This window comes from Rhincodon typus, chromosome 3 (assembly GCF_021869965.1).
Source record: "Rhincodon typus isolate 14 chromosome 3, sRhiTyp1.1, whole genome shotgun sequence".
NCBI lineage: Eukaryota > Metazoa > Chordata > Chondrichthyes > Orectolobiformes > Rhincodontidae > Rhincodon > Rhincodon typus.
Window position 1 is genome coordinate 68,234,721 of NC_063334.1, and position 23,984 is coordinate 68,258,704.

The window sequence follows — 23,984 nt, forward strand, 5'->3', positions numbered from 1 at the left end:
AGAAATTACAAGAGTAGGGAAGATATGCTGAACCTGTGTAAATTAAACCTCAGCTGAAGTATTGTGCACAGTTCTGTCTGTAAGGGGAATGTGAAAATAGTGGAGAGAGTGTAGAAGACATTTGCAAGGATAATTCTAGGAATGAAAACTTCAGTTATGAAGGTGAATAGGTGAAGCTGGGATAGTCAACCTTGGAGAACTGAAGGGTAAGAGGAGACTTGGCTGAAGTTTTCAAAATCATAAGAGGTCTGGACAGGTCGATAGGGAGAAACTGCTTCTGTTTGGAACTAAAAGACGAACAAAAGGACACAGGTATAAAATGATTTGCAAAAGAACCAAATGTGATGCAAGAGGAAATAGTTTTATGCAGTGAGAGGTTAGGGTCTAGAATGCACTGTGTGAAAGTACAGTGGAGGCAGATTCAATATCCCAACTGAGGTCTAACTTACACAGGTCCAGCATATTTTCCCTGCTCTTGTAATTTCTGCCATTATTAATAAATAGTAAGACACTGGATGCTTTATTAACCACTGTTTTCACTTCTTCTGACACCTTTAATAACTTTGCACAAATATACCCAGGTGTCTTTGCTTCTGCACATTCTTTTGAGTGGAACCCTTTATTTTATCATCTCCCACATCCTTTAGGGAAGAAAATTTACCATCCTCACCTGGTCTGGTCTACAAGTGGCTTCAGACCCACCGCAATGGAATTGACTTTTAATTGCCCTCAAGCTACTCAGTTCAAGCCAATTAAGAATGAGCTACAAATGCTGGCTTTGTCACTAGTGTCTTCTTCCAATGAAAGAATTTTTAAAACCCTATACTCTTGGAAGAGTTAAACAAATTTCTGATTTACAAAGGATTAAGGATTCTGGAGGGGCAGGCAGGAAAGTGGAGTTAAGACCTTATAAAGGTGAGCCAAGATCTTTTCTTAATAGCAGTGGCCAATGGTGTACTTATGTTCTAATTTTCGATGTCCATATGTTCGTAGATGAGTCATCCATTCTTAAGAAGAAAGGATTTAGAAGTAGACCATAGTTTGGTGGAAGAGAAACAAATAAGTCAGCCCAAACTTTAGCGACAGAGCTAGGATTCATTACGCTACATGTTCTACCGCTAAAATGTTGTTGCAAAATTTGGAGAGCTACCAAAGTATCAGCATAAAACCAGCTTATGCTGGAAGACAGGATGTTTCAAGAAATCAAATCTTTGCTGAACACATTAAATGCTCATGATGAAGATGCCATCTTATGAAAAGATCACTGAAGCAAGTTGATGTGTTGGCTTTTCATTTTCAGATTTTTCACTGTGTTTACTGAGAAAATATGGTGCAGTTGCACTGTGTAGTCCCTTCAAAGGGTTAATTCTATACACAAACAAAATAACCTACAATTATTCACTCTGTAATTATGGTAATTGCATCTGCTTCAGTGAAAAGCTGTGTCCCAAAAATAGTATATCATTTAAACACAATTCTGAGTAAAAGCACAACGGTAAGTATTGTAGCTTACAAGTACATCACAAATGATGAGAACAAATTTGGATGAATTTAATCTTATACGGAAAGGTAAATATTCTTTGCAGTTTCCAAAGCTCAAATTGTCCACATTAGGGCAATTTGTTTGCATGAATAACTAAATATATACATAACTTGTGGTGTTGGTTGTTGTAAAAATAATAGTGACATGTGCCAGAGGGCCAAAATAAATTTCTCCTTTTGCAAGACGTAGTTTTTTCTTCTTCCATCCTCCTTAGATATTGAAGTAGTGCCAGAAATCTGGTGGATTGTGATTAACATAGTATGAAAAAGGAGGAAGATATACCCAATAGCTACAGGCCGATCAGCCTAATGTGGCTAGAGAAAATGTTACAGAGGATAAATGAAGACAAAATGAATAGTCCTACAGAAAAATATGACTTAACAAATGAAAGTGAGCATAGTGCGTTAGAGGTAAATTATGGTTCTATGATGAAGTAAAGGAAATGGTTTGGTAGTGAGATTGATATATGGGAGTACAAAGACAGTTTTTTTAAAAAAATCATATAATTGACTTGTGAGCAAAATTGAATCCTGTAAAATTAAGGTACAATGGCAACATGGATTATAATAGGCTAAAGGACAAAATCTAGGATTATTGATGGATGGTTGTTTTTCAGTCTGAGCACTAGTATAGAATGGTTCATACTAGAAACACAACTTTTTTTTTGTAAATATTAATGACTTGGGTTTGGATGCAGCTTGTTATTTCAAAGTTTTCAGACAATAAAATAATCTTGTAAACAGTATGCAGTGAGGACGATAGTAGTAGACTTCAGGAGAAATAAACTAGTGACTTGGGCATTAAAAGTAAATGTTGAGAGAAGTGAAGTGATGCATTTTGGAAGAAACAATGAGGAGAAGCAATAAGATCTAACTGACACGGATGTAATAGGAGTACAGGAATAGTGATACTTGGGTGTGTACATATGTATTTCTTTGAAGGTAACAACACAAGTTGATGAGGCAGTTAAAAAATTCTGGATCTTTGGCTTCATGATTAGAGGCTTAGAAAACAAAATAAAGGAAGTTATGCCAAATACTTACGCAGTAAAATTCATGTTATCTGTCATGCACTGGAAACCATTGATATCAATAAACAAAAAATGCTAGTCAATAATGAGTTTAATTTTCCAAAAGAATAACACTCTTATTGCTGCTTGAATCTCACAATATCTTCTGAATGAGCAAATAAATGAGGCACAAGGTTCCCTGATCATTAAGAAAATTATTCCTACAGATTAGGAAGGTTACAGATTCAACCATCTGTTGACAGAAAGGAATATAACAAAAATAGAAGGAGCAAAGTATATCTACCGTACATGTCAAACTTTTGAACCTTACTCATTCTGAGCAGGATGGTATTCAACATCAACTGTAACTGCATCTCCCCAGTAACTGAATCTATTCGACATTTCACTTTCAAACAATATTTCTTCAGTTAAATATCAAAGGTGGGATCAGAAGTAAATTGGTCAGCAAATGGTTATTCAAATGGACTTAAATAATATCACAGAAATAATACCATGTGAAAAGTATTTACAATAATTACTGCACATATTTTATCAGGGGAAAATGGATATTGTGGTTTGTGGAGTACTCTTGTTGCTATGGTGCTGAGTTTTGCTGTAAATTACATCCAGCTTGGGTGTTCTGGAAAATCTTGAGTACACAAAATTTAGGAAGAGTTCATGGGTGCAAGGGAAAATTTACAGGAACCATACCAAAGATGTCACCAGTTATGTGTAGAGACGAGAGATACTGGATTGTCAGCCTCAGAGCAGAGAAGATCAGGAGAAATTGAATAGATATGATCAAAGTTACGAAAGATTTCAATAGTGTTCTTAAGGAGAAACTGTTTAACTGGTATCAGAGCACACAAGGTTGAAACTAATGGACAAACGGTCCAGAGACATGAGGAGAAAGATTCTTTCACAGGAAGCTACTACGTTATGAAACATACTGTCAGACAGGGTGATGGAAGCAAATTCAATTCCTCAAGGACATTAGTGAACCAGATGGGTTCTTCCTGACAATCAATTCATGGTCATCATTAGACACGTAATTCCAGATTTTTTAAATACAAATATTGAATTCAAATTCCACTGTCTGCCATGACAGGAATCAAAACCGAGTTCCCAGAGCATGGTCTGGGTCTGTGGATTAACAGTTCAGCAATAATACCACTAGGCCATCACCTCCCTTGCATTGGTTCCTTTGGCATTGTATAATTTAATGGATTGGGAATTATAATGTGGGTAAGCAGGTGGGAAAATGCATGCAGTCAGAAATTTAAAAGGGCAATGATATTGAAATATTTTTTTCAACTGAGGATGGAGAGAGGTTAGGCAACTGACCTCTGCTCAGCAGTTGGCTTTGCAAGTTAAATATAATAATGAGGTGAAATGCCTCATATCTACCCTATTTTACCAGCTCTATTTTCCAAACCCGGGAAACGTAACGGCAGCAGGAAGCCAAGAGCAGGCTTAAGTAGAAGGTAAGTGTCATCTCATATGAGCATATAAATTCAGAGCATTAGAAAGCCACCAGCCTTTCAGGAAGTGTTCCAAAACCCTCTGAGATAAAATGTTTCACCTCATCTCTGTCATATATGTGTGACCCCTTATTTTTAAAAGGTCCTGTTTCTAGATTGTCCCATAAGAGGAAGCACCCTCTCCACACCCATCCTGTCAAAACCTCTTGGGATCTTATGTTTCGATCTGGTCCCCTCATACACTTCTAAACTCCAGCGGATATAAGCCTAGCCTGTCCAACTTTTCTTTCCACATAACATAACCAGTTATTAGCCTTCCTTTTCTGAACTGCCCTAAATACATCTACAAACGTCCTTAAATGAGGTGACCGGTACTATATACAGTACTCCCAGATGTGATCTCATCAGTGTGCTCTATTACTGAAACCGAACCTCCCGAATTTTAAATTCAATTCTTCTCAATTCCATTAGTTCTAAGTGCTAATTCTGTCATTCTGGATGATAATATTCTGCTTAGCCATCAAGGGCCATGGTGATTGGCATTGCTTCTCCTCAGTGCTAAAGCATCTCTGCTCCCAGGCAAACATCCCCACCCCACAGAAATCAGGAATCAGCCATCTCCTCCCCCTACCTTGGTCATCAGGAAACAGCACCTTAGTGAGGCTTTGATCCCTTCCCAGGAAAGGACTGGGCATTGGAGATTATTTTCCACAACTCTGGGGATCAGAGTTTGGGCCTACCATCCCTATGGCCTTCTCGGAAGTTTTCAGTTTGATGTTAATTTGACATCCTAGAAGAGAATCTGTCAGACTCAAAAGTCACACACGATGAAGTTAAAAACTCCGCAGTATGGAGATAAACTCAGATTTCCTCTCTGACAAACTACACTCAGCGCATCAGCAGATAAAAAATTTTCCCCAACGATTCTATTAATTTGCATAATCAGGGCATCTTATGCCTGCTTTTGTCATTATTTTTATATCCTGCTTTAGTCATCTATCTTGAAAAGAAAAGGCTGCACCTGCTAGAGAGTGAGATCAATAAATTAGCTGCAGGCTACCCCACTGCTGAATTCTAGTTTAAGTACCGTTTACACTTGGTAAGTAATTTCTGCTGATAGTCAGCTGTGATGAAGCAAACTGCTGATGCCTCTGGAAGATCAGAGCCATGTGCCACTCACTGCCATTTACCCAGTTGTGTAAATCAGGATATTGGGCATATTATGCCCAGGAATGTTACCACTAAAATGTCTTGTTGGAAGCTTGCAAGCAAAGGGGACCTTCATTTTGATTAATGAATCCTTACCAATTTCATAGAAACTGATCAGGCAAGCACCATATAATGCAGAAATTCACTGACAATAGTTTCACCAAAAATAAGGAACACAGAGCCCTCAAACCAAAACAGCAGATATTCTTACCCATGCTCCTAAATGCAAGTAAAAATGTACTATACAATTTTCGCAAAATATCATTAAAAAACCATCACAATTTATACTAAGTATTCATCTAAATTCTGTACAGGATAGAAGACAGCATTTATTCAGTGCCTGATTTGAATATGTAGACCCCTAATTCGACTATTCAGTATCTCTTCTGAATATTCAGATTCCTAAATTGGCTGAATCATTGTCTGAATTCTCTAATTAGATGGCTCTAAATCCTTTCACAATAATGAGAATGAAATTCTAAAATGAAGTTAATTGGTTCATTTCTGCAAGATTGTGTAGCTTAAAAAAGTTAACCAACAATTTGATTGGAAAACTGGATTCTCTGAGTAAATTTGTTTTATCATCTTATAATGTTGAAATTTCAGCTGTTTCGACAACATGAAAGGAAACCATTTCCAAATGGTTTGAGAACTCATTCTATACCCCCTCCCACTCTCTGGAATTTATGATGTATCCTGAACAAACACCAACTTCAACTGAAATCACACATTAGAGATGCAGCTAAACGTTTCAAACAGCAGGGAAATCTCTCCAGAAGCCAGTTTGGGCTAACAGTGCAGGAAGAAACCAAAAGTCTTTCACTGATACGACTTTTCATAGAATGATGGCAATTAGAAAAACATTGACACTTAGAAAATGCACCCTATTCGATTGCTCCATTTTGTAGAAATTACATTTGTATCTATGACTATGGGTGAACAATGAACAAAAATTCTGGAGAATCTTTGTACTGTGTTCAGGAATGTAAAATATGGCTAAAACAAGTGATCAAGGTGAAAATTTGTCAGAGGAGTCGGATTATCTTCCTTCTTTATATCATTCTTTATCTGATAGATGTTATAAAATTAAAGCTTGAAGCTTATAAAGCCATAAAAAATACAGTGCAGTGTGCAGATTTTTTTTAAAAACGTTACTAAATGTCAGAAATAGTGAGGTTGGTAATTGCTGCATTGAGCATAACTTAGATTCTTTCACACCTTGCGCATGCGGTTGGAGGAATGTTTATGGCTCAAGTGGCATGATATCTGTCATAACTAGGAAGCAGTGCAAAGGATGGAGGAAATTTGCATTTTTAACAAGTGTCAATCATATGTAAATCAGGATATTAGGCATATTATGCCCAGGAATTTTACCATAAAAATGAAAAATGTCAAGTGCAGTTTATAGAGTTTGGCTTTAAGTTAAGATAAAGCACTTCTGTCTGTATTTTCTTTAGATTCTCACTGAAATGTTTTTATTTTTTAGTTTTTGAAATTTCTCATTCCCAGTTTTGATTTTTCTTTGAATTCCAGTGCCTACAGTAATTTTTGTTCTGCCTCTGAAAGGCTCAACTTCTTGTTTAGTGAGGAATATTCTTCTATGATGTTTTTCTTAACTTTAATGTTTCATCATCAACAGTTTTCCTGTTACTTTCATTTCCCACTTATATTTCATGGTAAAATTTCTTCCCATATTTGTTTGTTCTCTCTGCCCCTTCAGCTCCTTTGTTATTTCATTTGACATTCAATTCTAGTAAAAATACCTTTCCTTGATAGTTCCATTATTAGCAAATAATACTAAGTTCTTTTTCATTTCCATCACAACGTTTCTGAAGAAGGGTCCCAACCTAAAACGTCAACTTTCCTGCTCCTCTGATGCTGCCTGGCCTGCTGTGTTCCTCCAGCTCCACACTGTGTTATCTCTGACTCCAGCATCGGCAGTTCTTACTACCTCCGATGCTTCTTCAACCTTAATTTTATCTTCTATGAAGAGCGTTTTTCAGATTGTGTAGTTCTTCGCGACTGATATCACAGCTGGGCATCTTAAACTGCATAAAGATGGATAAATTCCCAGGACCTGATCAGGTATACCCTAGAACTTTGTGGGAAGCTAGGGAAGTGATTTCTGGCCCCCTTGCTGAGATATATGTATCATTGATAGCCACAGGTGAGGTGCCGGAAGACTGGAGGTTGGCTAATGTGGTGCCACTATTTAAGAAAGGTGGTGAGGAAAATCCAGGGTAGTATAGACTGGTGAACCTGACATCAGTGGCGGGCAAGTTGTTGATTGGGATTCTGAGGGACAAGATTTATACGTATTTGGAAAGGCAAGGACTGATTAGGGATAGTCAACATGGCTTTGTACATGGGAAATGGTGTCTCACTGACTTGATTGAGTATTTTGAAGAAGTGACAAACAGGAACGATGATGGCAGAACAGTGGACGCAGTCTATATAGATTTCAGTAAGGTGTTTGACAAAGTTCCTCATGGTAGACTGGTTAACAAGATTAGATGACATGGAATACAGGAAGAACTAGCCTTTGAGTGCATAAGTGGATCGAAAGTGGGAGACAGAGGGTGGCGGGCGAGGGTTGCTTTTCAGACTGGAGGTCTGTGACCAGCGGTGTGCCGCAAAGGTCGGTGTTGAGTCCACTGCTTTTTGTCATTTATATAAATGATTTGGATGTGAATATAGGAGGTACGGTTAGTAAGTTTGCAGATGACACCAAAATTGGTCATGCAGTGGACAGCGAAGAAGGTTTCCTCAGAGTACAACGGGACCTTGATCAGATGGGCCAATGGGCTGAGCAATGACAGATGGAGTTTTAATTTAGATAAATGTGAGGTGCTACATTTTGGAAAGGCAAATCAGTTCAGGACTTATACACTTAATGGTAAGGTCCTGGGGAGTGTTGCCAAACAAAGAGACCTTGGAGTGCAGGTTCATAGTTCCTTGAAAGTGGAGTCGCAGGTAGACAGGATAGTGAAGAAGGCGTTTGGTATGCTTGCCTTTTTTGGTCAATGCATTGAGCATAGGAGTTGGGAGGTCATGTTGCAGCTGTACAGGATACTGATGAGGCCACTTTTGGAATACTACGTTCAATTCTGGTCTCCCTGCTGTAGGAAAGATGGTGTTCAACTTGAGAGGGTTCAGAAAAGATTTACAAGAATGTCACCAGGGATGGAGGGTTTGAGCTATAGGGAGAGGCTGAATAGACTGAGACTATTTTCCCTGGAGCATCGAAGGCTTAGAGTTGACCTTATAGAGGTTTATAAAATCATGAGGGGCATGGATAGGGTAAATAGACAAAGTCTTTTTCCTGGAGTGGGGCAGTTCAGTTTTTTATTCATTACTCTTGAGTAATGTGATAATTGAAACATATTATAAATTTGTCAATTCATGAAGATTAATTGAATGTCAGAGAACAACGGTCATATGCAGAGATGTATTAGCAATTCAAGGATATTCCAACAAACAAACTTCACTCCTTCAATCCTTCACTCCAAATCCAGTCTATTGAAAGGATGAGTCTTCTCTCCTCATCGACTTTAGATGTTGCGATACCTATTACTTAATGCACACTCTATGATGTAAAAATGCTTTATGGTGATGAGTATGTTGTGAAAACAACCCTCCAGTTAAAAATTCTGCCTGGAAAGATATCTTATAAAAAGCCTTATTAGAAAAGAATGGAAGCAATAAACAGAAAGCTAATTCATAGAATAGAATTTTCATAGAATCCCTACAGTGTGGAAACAGGCCCTTTGGCCCAGCAAGTCCACACCAACCCTAGAAGCATCCCTCCCTGACCCATCTCCCTTTCACCCATCTGGGAGAATGTGCAAACTCCACACAGACAGTCACCTGAGGGTGGAATTGAACCTGGGTCCCTGGTGCTGTAAGGCAGCAGTGCTAACCACTGAGCCACCGTGTTGCCCCAGTAGTATTTCTATTAATAAGAGCAAAGTACATTTAATGAACTCTGTTCCATTCATAATATGGATGGCTTTCCTAAAACGTTTGTGTCTTATATCTTCTTAAGTGGAATTGTATTGTTGGGAAATAAGCTCAAATAAACAAAAATTTATTATTCCAAATACCTGTTTTCTGTTGGGTGAACATTGAATTGATTTTTTAGACTATTTCAGTTACATTACCCTCATTACCCCCTTTCTGTTGCCTCATAAACTAAAATCAAGGTAAGTTATGATGAATGTTGCGAAGTGCCAATGTTTAATACTTTACCCATTCACCTCAGCAAGTCTTATGATGAGACACTGACCCTTTTAAAGCAGATTGGTGGATGGTGGCATCTAGATCACTACACTGACTTCAGATACCAGTTTTGCAAAAGTTCTTCTTAAAAATAATTTTACGTAAAATAAAGTAGGTAATTAGTTTTTTTTATAATCGATTGAAAGTATTAAATACTAGTACAAGTTTTTGATAATTGTTTAATAATGCAAACTTATTGAATTTAAAGAAATTGTTTCCTGCGAAAGGTTCATAAAATTAAACACAATCTGCTCTTTGACTATTCTATTCTGGCTTTACTTAATTAACCCTCATTTGCCCATGTGACTATTCAATTTGTCCCAAATAGAATTTCTAAAACCTTCTCTGCCACTATATTTAAACTAACTGGACTGTGGTTGCTGGACTTGTCTTTACACACTTTTTTGAATGTGGGTGTAATTCTCTCTTGTATCTTGGAATATAGGAACATAGGAACAAAAGTAAGCCATTCAGCTCCTCAAGCCTTTACCACCATTCAATGAGATTGCAGCTGATCTGTAGTCAAACTCCATATACCTGCTTTTGGCCTATATCCCTTAATATTTTTGCTTAACAACAGTTTATCTATTTCAGATCTAAAACTAACAGCTGATCCAGCATCTACTGCCACTGTGGAAGAGAATTGCAAACATCTACCTCTCTTTGTGTGTAGAAGTGTTCCCTAACATCTCTCCTGAATGGTCTGGTCCTAATTCAAAGATAAGTTGAAAAACTTTGGACAGAGTCTCCACAATGTCTACCTTTACTTTCTCTATATCCTTGGATGTATCTAGTCTAGTTCGAATGACTTATAAACATCAAGTACAACCAGCCTAACACCTCCTGCTTAGTCATTTTAAATGCATCAAATGTTTCAACAACCTCCTCTCTCACTCTGACTAGGACAGCGTTTTTTTCCTTGATCAAGTACTCCCCAACATCCCTGCCTCCATCCACACATCCCATTTTAGGTCTATAAAAAACTGCTAATCTCTTCTCATAATCTCAACTTGCTTTGCTGATTTAAAAATAGTCTCAACTTTCTATATTGAACCTGATTCTCAATTGTAATCTCTCTTAACATCTATCATATGCATACTTTTTATATTTCATCTTACCATATATATATCTTTAGTCATCAAGAAAGCTCTATATTTACTCTTATTATCTTATGGGAATGCACTTTGACTGCGACCAAAATATCAACTTTTCAGAGGCAGTCGATTACTCAATTATAGTGTTACAAAACAAACCTACATGTATCACAAATCATTGAATTTTTCTGAAGAGGCTTCTGGACTAATGGATGAGGACTATGCAAGGGATGAGTCACATTCACCATCATAGTCAATGACTAAAAACTCAAGTACCACCAACAGATTGGATTAATTTCCAGTTGTCACTAAATTAAATTCCTCGGGTGTGATGTTGTTAATGTAGATTAGGATTTATCAAATACAGACTATAAAAATGAGCTCATAATTGACTTACAGCAAGAGCCTCAAGTTGATAAATCAGAAAAGCTCTTCCTGGGAAATAGTACTGAGCAGCAATTCACCAGGTTTTGACCTGTGTAACCTGTTGTTGGCACAATTTATAGATAACTTGCAGTCAAATCCATTCTCGAAGTAGAAATAAACATTGACTGTAACAATACCAGAAATTGCCAGAGAAACTCAGCATCTGTGGAGAGAAAACAGCGTTAACGTTTTGAGGCAAGTGACCCTTCTTCAGAACATGCCACTGGCCTTAAAACCCAGAGTTCATGAGATCAAATCATCAATGGCATATTGTAAAAGTGTATTTACTTGATTAGCAAGTTACTGCTTAGTTCCAGAACTATGGATGTTGCCAATGGTCTCAAGAAACAGTATTTACCTTCTTATTAAAATGGAGTTTGGAAGCTTCATCCAGAATGGGGCTAGCATTATTCTAATCCCATTTGTGTGATAACTTGAAATTCTGAATAATTTCCACACGGGTAAAAAAAAGGAGAAATTACGCATACAAATCAATCAACAACAATTCAATCATCAAATTAAAATGTGCCATGGGTGAGAAAATTCAAGTTCCACCACGAAAAACACTAATTAGTACATCCAATGACCCAAACTGGCCTGGTTCTGAAAGACATAGCAGGGTTATTGGGCTGTGAAAGATGTTGATGGATTCATATATGAGGAAATATCTACTGGGATTCTTATGCATCAATTGCAGATACAGTTACACACAATAGCACTAACTGGAAAAACTATGACGCTAAAGATTTATCATAACTATGAGGACTTCTACTTTGTAGTGTCACACATAGCTTTAATATTTGGGATAAGCCAAGGGAAGATTTAGCACCAGGAAATGAGATGTCCAGCTGGCACTTGGGCCATGAGCAACAATGGAACTGTATTTGTACAGTTATGGTCCAACACATCTGTATTTCTCAATCATCTTTAGGCAGGGAGATCAAACCTAGTTAAGTTTCAAATATAGAGAACATGCCCAGATGAAGAAGGAGGTATAACTTAAGGCAGGTATCAACTGAATATATCTACAATGGAGTGCCACCCAACTGCTGAGAAATACAGAGTACAATTTACAAGAACCTGCATTTATAAAGCACCTTTAATGTGATGCCATACTATAGAAGGTACAATAAAACAGCTGGTGTCATCTTTACAGAAGGCATTGCAGAGCCTAGAGTCAAGCAGCTGAAGGAACAACCACTAATGACAGAGTGAATACAATTAGGATAAGCAAGAGACAATAACTGATGGAGAATAGAGATCTCAGTGGATTATAAGGCTGGAGGAGATTATAGTGACAGGGTGGGTGACATTATGAAGACATTAGGGAACAAGCTTGAGAATTTTATATTGAGGATGTGACAAACCAGGAGTTGGAGTTGGTCAGAAAGCACAGAGTGACAGCTGAACAGGGTTAGTGCAAGTCAGGATGCAGGCAGAGTTTTGGACAGATTCAACCTTATAGAGAATGAAACACGGTAACATAGTCTGAAACTCCTGCTAGGGTCAAATAGGAAACCAAGGTTGTGAGCAATCTAATAAAAGCAAAATAGTGCGCATGCTGGAGATGTGAAATAGATGTTCTGAAGAAGAGTCATATGTGACTCAAAACGTTGACTTTGTTTCTCCTTCCACAGATGCTGCTGGACCTCCTGAGTCTCTCCAGTACTTTCGGTTTTTAGTTGTGAGCAAACCTGATTCGGTTTCACACATTAAACTGAGGGAACAAGTTGATGATTAGCGAACCGAATTTGTATCGTGCATCCGTGTTCATTTGATATTGAATGCAGACTTACTTTTCAAGAATGAGCTTCTTTGCAACATTTATACACCAAAATCCTGATAATTTTGCAACCAAAGATAATGGTCTTCCCAATATTTTGTCAGAGGATATTTCTGCATGTCTAGGAATAAATGATGGACAAGCAGAGTGACAAATTAGAAGCAGCAAAGAGGTCAAGGGTGGTGGTGGGAAGGTAGATAAGGTACGGCTGAATGTCATCAGTGCACATGCAGAAATTGACATTGTGTATTCAGGTAATGTCATCTGGACTGACTTGTAGATGATAAATAGAAAAAGTTGAAGGATACATTCTTGAGGGGAGTCAACATGTAGTGGTAGGAAAAAGGAGAGAAAAATGTGCAGATATTTCTATTATTATAATTGAATAGATAAGAACAAAAGCATAAGAGGCAAGCTGGATGATGGTGGAGAGACATTCGAGGAGGATAATGTGGTCAATCATGTCAAAGATTGCTGACAGGTTTCTGAAGAATGAAGAAGAATAGATAATTAATAATGGTACAGTTACATAAGATATTGCTTTTGGCTTTGTTTAAGTTCATTTCAATTCTGTGACAACACATTCAGACATAGGAGCTTTGAGAAACATAGGCACTGATACGGAATGCAACACATTCAAGGACATTGGAAAGGAAAATGAAATGGACATGGGCTACCAGCTTGAAAAGACAGAGGTGTCAAGAATGTTTTTCATTCAGGAAAGGGGTGGTGTTGACAGATTTGCAGGGGAGGAGATCTGAGAGGGAACTATGAACAACATTAGTTAAATGTGGTCTTGGAGGGGATGTTGGGTGGTCAGCATTTGGCGGAATTAGATTCAACAAACAAGAATTGGGTCCTGTGGGCAAGATGAGCTCAAGAGAAAGCATGAGAGGAAGTAAGGGAGAAACTGAAGAAAGAACAATTTTCATGAATAGAGCAAGGGTGGAAGGATGGAAGGAGATTAATTTGTTGGGTTAGAGCTGTAGAAGGAAGCAACATAGGCAGCTGATCAGATGGTGCCAAACTTATAACGACAAGAAAAGTACATCAGACCCTTACAATTGTTAGAATGAAATTGGACAGCAGAGAAGAGATTTTCAGAAAATGGCTTAAAGTGAAGAAGAGAAAGACGGAGATTATTTTTGCATTCCTTGAATAGTGATCAATCTTGGCAAAGTAGAACCAGACCTAATCATGTATTTTTGTGGTTAAACCAGGTCTAGCAATAAATAGCACAATTATTATCAAATTATTTTTAAAACAATGGCATATTTATGAAGTTTAAAAACAACAAAAAATACCAGCAGTGTCAACAAAAAACATAAGTTAATTCTTCTGCAGGACAATTTGTTCAAGCCTTAATTCTAGACTTGTACTTATTAAAGAGTCACACAAATTTGTTATAGTTGATATAATATCCGTGTTAGTTTTGTGTCATGTCTTTTCATCATGATGCCCTTACAGCAAGAAACTCCCTATAGTGGGGTGAATTGATCCCAATATTCAGTACATTCAATTCAGAATCTGAATAAAGAAACAAAAATAATGTGTACCTTTTTGTGAAACAAAAAAAAACATGTTTCCAGTAAAAATCTGCAAAATAGCCAAACAGTATGAATGCTAAAAGATAAACGTTGTGCTCAAAGAGCAACATTCAAAAGTCAATACCCATTCATTCTATGTCTCTCTCATGGAAAATGGCTCCAAAATACTACTTAAAGCCTATGCAAATCATGTAAAGCAGCAAGCAAAAATATTCTGTTTCTTCTGAAATGATTACACTGTCAGAATTCAGTAGGCCCTTCAGTTTAAGTTCACTGAATCTCATGAGCCCATCATCTTAATATTGCTGTATTGTACTTTTAGTAAATGCAATGTATGCTGGCAGAGCATGATGGTATGTAATTATGTTTTCATATCTTTAAATTACATAGGTGCAAGTTACAAAAAAGTGTAGCTGAGGAGTTTTGAACTGAACAAACAGCTATTGAAATAGTTAGTGACTTATACACAAGAGTGATTTTATTTTATTGATTTTGTGCTCTGTAATGGTTTCAATGTTATCAGGAGTAAAACCAGCAGAACAACTGCTTGACTGAATTGTTCCTACAGATCAATTGGCATTGTTGGTAAAGTATGTTAACTGAGTACTGAATGGAGAATAAATACAGTAATCACAAAGAATACAATTATGTTTAAGATGCATATTTGTCTTGGTGGTTCTTTACTGATCTGTAAGGCTCAACAGAGAGGTATGCTACACTTCAAAACACTATTTTTCATATTTGTCAAACAACCAATATAGTACACCATGTAGAATAACAATTCAACTGCCACAAGCAATGAAAAAATTTGAGAGCAAATAGATGCACTTACCATGATTTCTTCTGTGTCACATCACTGGAGAACACTGGGTATAATGCATTTTGGCTCTTTATTGCTTGAGTAGAAAGTGCTCAATTCATTAGGGTACAAAATAGTTTTATAACATCCTTACTCAAACTGTGGTGGTTGTAGACTTCCTCAGAATAGTTTTTTGAGGTTTTGGAGCAGTCTGTGGAGGTGTGATTTTGCCTTTCATGATTGGAAAATTATGGCTAAAGTCACTGCCCGATCCTCCATTTTCAAGGGGAGCACACTGGTGAGGTGATTTTCCTTTAGCATTGCTCAATTCACCATGCAAATGCACATCTCTGTTTCTCATGTCATATTGAACATTACAATCCAGACAGTAGCCATGGTACTGAACTTCCTCATTAAATCGAACTCTTTCCCGTGTTACCTGTGGACATTTATCTTTATCAACTCTGGGCACCAGTGGCTGTTTACGCATTTTTTCTGGATTGTTACCAGAGAGACAACACACATCTCCATTTGGCACTTTATCTGTCTTACACAAGAATGCACAATTGCAAAGCAAGGCCCCATTGGTCTTCAAAGTGTTAGCACAATAAGATTGTCGGTGGGGGTCCTCACATCGAACAGGTGTCAATCGTGGAGGTGGAGGTGGGGGGTTGGCCCTCTTTAGCACTGTTAAGATAGCTGATGAAGTCACCGTTGTCTTGCAAATTGATCTAACTGAGTGCACTTTGACCTTATCCAGACTGGAAGCAGTTGTACTACTTGAGGTGCTATTTATAGTATCTGTCTTGGAGCTGTCAGTCATTTCCTCCTCCAGCTGTAGGTCACTGGTAAGATGGTCTATTTGGTCAACTACCTGCACAGCACAGGAAAAAAAAAGTGAGGATCTAATAAATATAATAGCTTGGCAACTCATGAAGTGAAGGAATCATTCATCAAGTTACATAAATACATATACAAAATCCTGAATCTGTTTCCTGATATAACTGTGCAAACAACTGTAACCATTAAAAAAAAACACAAGTTAAAATAGTCCTCTCTACTTTCCAGATCCTGCGCTATATCTTCATATGAAGATATATTTCGTGGTATCTTGGCTTGTTTAGCAGAATGCAACCTAAGCATAAAGCACATTGACCTGGATTTTGTGATCATAATTACAGCAAAACTGTTATCGTTTGCCATCATTACTTCTCTGAAACTGACAGTAACTTCTAGATTCTGCATATCAACAGTTAATTGCCAGAGGTTGCAGTCTGTGATCAGACACCCCCTCACAGGATGAAGTGTTGGAAGATCCTCCAAACTGGAAATCATTGGACTGATTAAAATTCTTGTTTGTAGACTTACTTCCATTGTAAAAATCTTGACAAAGTTACATTCAACAAAGTTGAATGAGATGTGACATGGGATGGAGCCTAATGCACATCACAATGGGCCCATGGGTTAGCTTGTGGGCCTGTAGAATCTTTGCTGTGGCTATTGGCCTCCAACAACCACAGCCACTCATCTAGGTATTATTCAAGCTGGTGGAGAGTTTACCCCTTTATTCCCATTGACTTCATTTTTATATGAGCAAATGCTGCCTAGATGTAAAGGCAATTCAATTCAGTTCGAACACACCTCACCTGAATTGGTAAAGACTTGGAACACCAGTTTGTCAACAAAGCAGTCGAACAGATGGCTGAGAGTTACTGTATAAAAATACATCATAATTTAACCAATATAGAACAGGAAAGCTCAAATTAAAAAAAAAATCTACTTTCTCAGAGCACAGTTGTAGTTACATTGGAAAATAAGGAGTGAGACTATTCACCTCTCTAGTCTATCAACCACTTCAGTAGGTCATAGCTTGAAGTGATTGCAGTTGATCTTTCTTTCTATCACAGAATAGCCTGTCAAAATCAAATCATCAACTTTGAAGACAAGTGTTGGCAGCAACCCCATGATAGTACATGTTGTGAATTGATGCATTTAGTTTCTGATTATTGCATTTAACTTCAAATGACCCCACAAATATAATGCAATAGAAACTGACGTTTTTTAGTTCATTCACTACTTTAGATACAGAGCAGATGTTAAGAAAAGTGACATCCACAAATTCTACAAACTCAGCATCCTGAGACAGTTATAAATACACTTCTAGATGTTTAGAGACAGACAGCTGCACTGTTCCACCTCCCAACTACTGATAGAAGGCAATTATACTAAACACTTCCCCAGCTTTGGTTTGACACACCCTGGCTTTGAGAGAGTTCTCAGTTTGTATATTTGAACCACACTTTCTTCAGATGGAACTGGCACAGCAACATTCTTCTATCATTATTGTTCTCAGGAATGGTGACATTAAGTATGAAATTACGAACATCTGTATATGATAGAACTAGGATGAAGCAGGAAAACAATAATCAACAATATGCCTTTGGATATCTAATGGAATTGATCTAATGCTGAGCATATTCTCAAAGATTAATCGAAATATTCTTACATTTCTCAGATAGACTATAATGTGACTGCGTAACAGGATATTAGTCTATTTATTGACCTTTACATGTAGAGATTAGCTCCATCGATAAACTAAGCTACTAAACAGCTTCAGTGCTAATAGTTATAGGAAAGTAAGCCCTCTTTTTTTTTACTGGGTAGGAAATGAACTGTGCAGCATGAAGGGAAGAGATCATCAGCTCCTTATACAATGATGAACATTTAATCTGAGTAATGTGGCATGGTTCTCTAGATGGCATTCAAGAACAAAACTATCAGAAAGAAAAGTCAAGACAGTCATGCCCTGTGGTGACTTTGATTGGTACAGATGAAAACGTTGACCTAATGAGATACATCCTTGGGCAGCAATTGGCATACCTCCCACACTGTCGTTATGGAGATGGTGATAGGGGTTTTATGAGGGTGTGAGTTTAGTGTAGGTTTCTTAAGCATTCACAGTCAGAGAAGTCTAATTGAGAAACTTTACATGAACAGATACACTAGAGTCAGTTAGCTCAGCTGCCTAGGCAGCTAGATACCAATGCAGTGTGACGACAATAGCATGGATTCAATTCCTGCAGCAGATGAGGTTACCATAAAAGAACCCTTTTCGACCTCTCCCCTTGCCTGAGACGTGGTGACCTCAGGTTAAACCACCAGCAGTCCTCTCTCTCCTTACAACCTGGTAGGACTACAGCAACTTTACCATTATATTTAGCGAACAAAGCTGTTCTGAAAGTCTCACTCCAGTATCTTTCATCTCTGTGTTATCTTCCTCTTCATAAGGATGGAATATAGTAAATCTGTTGTTGCAATCTTTTCCCAGTCCAAAGTTGTACTTGTATTTTATCCTGAAATAAGCTACGAAGCATTGTATATCTTGATATGCAGTCAGAAATAACTTCTATGATTTTCAGAGATCAAAATGTCCTTTTCAACGTAGTATCCATGTTAGAGGAATAACTCATGTGCTGGTCCTACTGACCCAAAGTAGCAATGATTTGAATTAGTGCTGGGAATTGCAGCAGTTAGATGTTTTAGCCATTTGACCCACATAAACAGAGTTTATCAATACCTTACCACAATTCTGAACACGACCAAACGAAACATCGAAAGAAATATTTTCAAAGGGTCTAGGCCCGAAATGTCAGCCTCTCTGCTCCTACGATGCTGCTTGGCCTGCTGTGTTCATCCAGCCCTGCAACTTGTTGTCTCGGATTCTCCAGCATCTACAGTTCCTACTATCTCTCATTAAACACGTTGATGTGTTTGACTAATTATGTATATTGGTGGCTTCAGTGCTGCACTTTGCATGTCAAAACGTGAAAAGTAATCCAAGTTTAAGAAGAATTTACTTAATTTGGGTGAGAACAGACCACACTGATTCCTGGTCTCATTTCCATCCTAAAAAAGCAACCTGACTCCTAAGCACAGAAACCTTGATGTCTGTCAGTCTCTTCTGCTTCTCAGTCGTTGCTCCAATGCCCTTAACTCCTCCATCCCAAAAGCCTACAAAGTTCTCCAATCCCCACTGCAACAACTTATTATAGTTCCCAGTTGCTGGGGTCAATTACCAACGGCTTCCAACTGGAATCTTAACAGAGGCTTTCACTGTGAATTACAAGAAATGTATCTTCCTATGGTTTGAATGAATATAACTAAATGTTCAAGAGAGATATACACAATAAAAGAAATGAGAATGACAGGTTTGAAGCAACAATCTTTGAAAATGATTATGAGTTATCATCAGAACTTATACTGCAGTCCAGTTATACCATTAAGGTGGCTACCAAGTCTTATAACTTGATAAAACACATTAATTGTCTAAAATTCTGATCAGGGTGAGAAACTGTAATTCTGTCCCTGATCTTATAAAAAGTGCACAGTTGCATTTAGATGGCTTTTACGTTGGCAGATTCTCTCCAGGATCCTCCTGTAAGAAAGCAATGGAGTGCCGCCCAGGAATTCTCACAGCCAGCAATGGCAAAGGATCACTGTTGAAACCACACTTTCTTTTGCAAAAAGTATGCTATGATCTGTGATTTAAACATCCAGCAGCACAGCCTGAGAAGTTAACAGCTCCTGTGAAGGGTAAACACACAAGCCCGTGTGGATCAGGAGGATAGCAGAGTGCTAGGTGAGTGAGGGGTGCCAGATGGGTGAGGAAGGTAAGGTGCCAAATGAGTGAGTGGTGTAGGGTGTCAGGTCAGCAGCTGGGTGTGGGGGTAGGGCAGATATTGGATTACATGCTAGGCATGGAAGAGATTGTGTTGAGTCAAGTCCTGCAGCTTGGTGTTGGTTTAGGTCCCTGAAAATGGATGGGGTGTTGGTTTGGCTCCTGCTAAGGGAAATTCAGGTTGGGTAAGGTTGAAACAGGTCTAGCAGTTGAAACAGGTGAGGTTGTTTGGACTGAGAAGGTCAGGAGTCGAGGTTTGTGGTTGGGGGTGCAGGAGGTGTCAATGTTGAATCAGATTTACAGCAGGCTTTCCATCCCCTAAATTTTCCTGGAAACTATTAAGATTAAAACATTGAGGGTATAATCTCAGAGTAAGGAGTCACAAACTCAAGACAGAGATGAGGAGGAATTTGTTGTCTCAGAGGATAGTGAATCTGTGCGAACCACAGAGGGCTGTTGAGACAAGGCCATTAAGCCTATTCAAGGCAGAGGTAGATAGATTTTTAACCAGTAATGGAATCAAAGGTAATGAGGTAAGGCAGGAAAATGGAGTTCAGAATTACCAGATCAGCCATGATCTTATTGAATGGTGGAACAGACTTGATGGGCCGAATAGCCCATTTTGTGTCTACATCTTACTGTCATCCTGTGCTAAAGGTCTTAGGTGAGTCAGAACCCTTCAAAGCCTCCAACATTACTGGGCTTTTTTGGAGGAATCCAGACACACAGGCAATTCCCAACGGAAGGTCCAATTTCCTAACAATTCCCTTAAACAAATACATGGGTTTTTCTGCATGGTCCTGACATACAACTCCAGTCTACATCAGATTATCTATGCCATTCTTTGCCAAGAATGATTGGAGAACAGGGAAGGAAAATGGTCAGTTTCTCTTTCAGAGAGGAAAAAATTGAGGTTATGAGGACATAAGAGAGTGGGAAAAAGGATTTCCTCAAAGACATTTGAGACAGTTTTGGCAAGAGATCAGTGGTAGCAATTGTTGGAAGAACAAGATGACAGCAGTTGATGCTTCTTTAAATAAATTTGGGTTTAGCAGTTCCTAAAATGGATTTACAGCTGTTAAGAGTATAGCTAGAGGTAGGAAGGCTTATTTGGTCTGATAAAGATGCCAAGTGGAATAAGTAAATTTTATATAAGAGAATGCGGAATTGCAAAAGAGGTTGAGCTAAAATACAGACAAGATCTGGTAAGGGAACTGTGAGGATTGAACTTTCCACAAGATTAAAAGTGTTTTATACTTTGTTGGATCAAATGAAAATTATTCGGATCCACTGGCTACAATCTGTGCATAGAATTCAAATTTTTATGATTTATTACATTCAAATTTATAGATTTTATCAATGTAAAAAATGTTAAATATATTGGTGTAGTGTATTACTACATCTTGGTATGCCCTTGTATCCCTTTAAAGTAACTCTAATAATCTCACATTCGAAGTAAAAACATCCATACTTAGTGTACAATATATTTTCCTTCACAACATTTTAGAATCATGTTCTCATCAAACATCCACAAGTAATACTGGAGCGCAATCAGAAAATCAGGGACAACAGGTTGGTTGATTTTCTTTCTGTAGAGAAACTAAGACCATTTGTGACACCCTTACAACCACTAAATTTCAAACCTTCATGATCCAAGATCAATGACACATGAAGCAATACCTTTGTAAACTGATTCTGTGATACAGCCATGTAAACTTTTAAATAAACCTTAAAATGTATATGACGAACAAAAGTCATATTTCTGAGACAGAATGATATTTCCTGACACAGATGGAGTTGTCATGTTCCAAAGAAACCACTACAGATTTGTCCATGAAATATTCAGGAATCATGTCAAATTAAAAGCTGATTTATGTCGTGTCACATAAATAATCCAATATTGTTGTTAGATACAATGGTCAGGATTTTATCAGGCCTCAAGAAGCATGTTGGGAGTTGGAGGTGTATGTGAACAAATCAGTGCGATGCTGGACTGTCAGTTCACCTGCTTGTCACCTTCCTGTCACAGCTGGCATTATAATGGCAAGAGGGAAAGGTGGTAGACTGGCCCTCCTGAAAAGGGGCAATCGAGACCCTTGAGTGGCCAGCTAAGGACCTCTTCCTGTCACTGTGGCATTTTAATCCTGGCAGGTGGGTCCTTTACCAGGTAAGGAGACTATCAAGTCTAACATGCAGGCATCTCCGAGGAATAAAGCAGAAATAGATCATAGCGGTAAGCAGCCTCCTGACCATGGACCTTGTGGCCTTTGAAAACATCCATCATAGTGCCCCAGCAAATCTGCCTGCCTGGCCTGGAAACTGCTAATTCCACTTCTTGCAATTTCACTACCACATACATCACACTTTTCTGAGTCAGATGTCAGTCTGATTGGCTGACAAACCTTGGAGGAAGGCTCTTATCCCTTAAACAGACAGGAACATTGCACCAGACAGTTAATTACCTGACAGACTTAAAAAATGGCCAAAGAGGACTTGCTCCTGTATTGTCACACCTTGGTGGGCCATTGACCAATCAGATCCCATCTAATGATATTTTCAATATTAAGTATGCAATTGTGCTGTATGCTTATGCAATAGCACACACATGCACTGAAATCAGTTCAGTCGAAGTTACTTTGTAAAGCTTGTGTTGGTTTGCCACAAAACTTATTTTCCAAAACTACTGCCAGACATTTCAACAAAATAACTAATTAACATATGGCACTTGCAAATTGCCGCTTAAAATATAAAGGCCTCTCTGGGTTTCACAGAGACAGGTTGCCTTGCTAGCCATTCCTTGCATTGTATTCCCAGAAGATATGGTCACACAAAGGCACAACTCTTCACGCATCAGAAAACAATAGTCACTAAACACTAATTGGCACTATCCTGAAAATGCACACTCCAATGGGTTGATGGCCTGCCAAGATTTCAAATTTGTCCAACACCTACAACAGCTACTCATAAATAGAGAAGTATAAAGCAGCAAGAAATAGTAACATTATTTAAAGGGACAAGCAACTGTGATTGCATGAGTCATATGTTTGAAAACTTTCTATTGAAAATTGTATGAATTGTATTCATGAGCCTTTGGAGAGATGTTTTAGAGAAATGTTGCATTAGTTAATGAATCCTCATGAGTGGGGTAGGACAGTGAGCAGAAGAGCATGTGACCTGTCCACATACAGGCTGCAACAAGTATGTGTGGAGCTGAAGCAGTGCCTCTACATCTACTGGATAATACAGAAATGGAATAGAGACTGAAAACTGTGTTCCACACCCTCTGCCAAATTGGCGTCAAATCAACAGCATATAGAAATACATATTATAATGAAGCTTTTGTTCGTGTTCTCTTTTCCACAGTGGGAGCTCTTGAGAGTGGGGAGCAGACGGTTCTTGTCTATCTGAAAACATACATCAGAAATGGAAAATTGGTCTGAGGAAAGTGGGTAGGATGAAAATCAAGGGGTCTATTGTTACACCATCAGTGTTGTTCATGCCACATACCAAGGTGAACGTGTGCTGGGATTTGAGAGAGGAATAAAGCAGGAATAAATCATTATCCTGAATGTTTTCACCATCCCAAGTGACCACGGATGTTAATGGGTCCTGTTGCAGATGGCATTGTGATACAGAGAACAATCCTCTTCATATGGTTTAATAAATGCAGGTGTTATTGTCTGCTGGTACCCTTATATTGTGTGCCTCCTTATCCTGCAACTATGAAAGCACAATAGCAGTAATTGTAGTGCACTGTGTTGAGAAGTGCATCTACTGTAGCTAAATAACTCGAAATGTGTGCAGACAGTGGGAGGTGGGTGTAAGACTAGCTGCACTGGTAAATGTATGAGGATGGAGCTTTCTTATCTAAGGTAAGTGTGAGTGCAGAGTGCCTGGAAATGCTAATGATTGAGCGTCAGATGTCTGATATATTGAGCAGCATGAGAAGCTGCCATTACAGTGCATTGGAGATGTCACAGAAAAATCCATGCACAGATATTGATCATCTGGTGTGATGTAATTATGATTTCTTCTGCTAGTTCCTGAATTCCTGTCCCAAGGAGATGACCTTCTTAGAATTATACAATACCTACAGTGGAATCAGGCCATTCAGCCCATCAGGGCCACACTGACCCT

General features: G+C 38.3%; 1 protein-coding gene across 1 annotated transcript in view; it reads right to left on the bottom strand.

Annotated features, from left to right (window-relative positions):
* Positions 1–23,984, bottom strand: part of prr16 (proline rich 16) — a 220,487-nt gene that overhangs the window by 106,964 nt on the left and 89,539 nt on the right. Inside the window, exon 3 of the mRNA XM_048595109.1 lies at positions 15,203–16,043. Within this exon, the coding sequence (XP_048451066.1) occupies positions 15,324–16,043 (720 nt within the window). The 3' untranslated portion in view covers positions 15,203–15,323. The remainder of the gene's footprint in view (positions 1–15,202; positions 16,044–23,984) is intronic.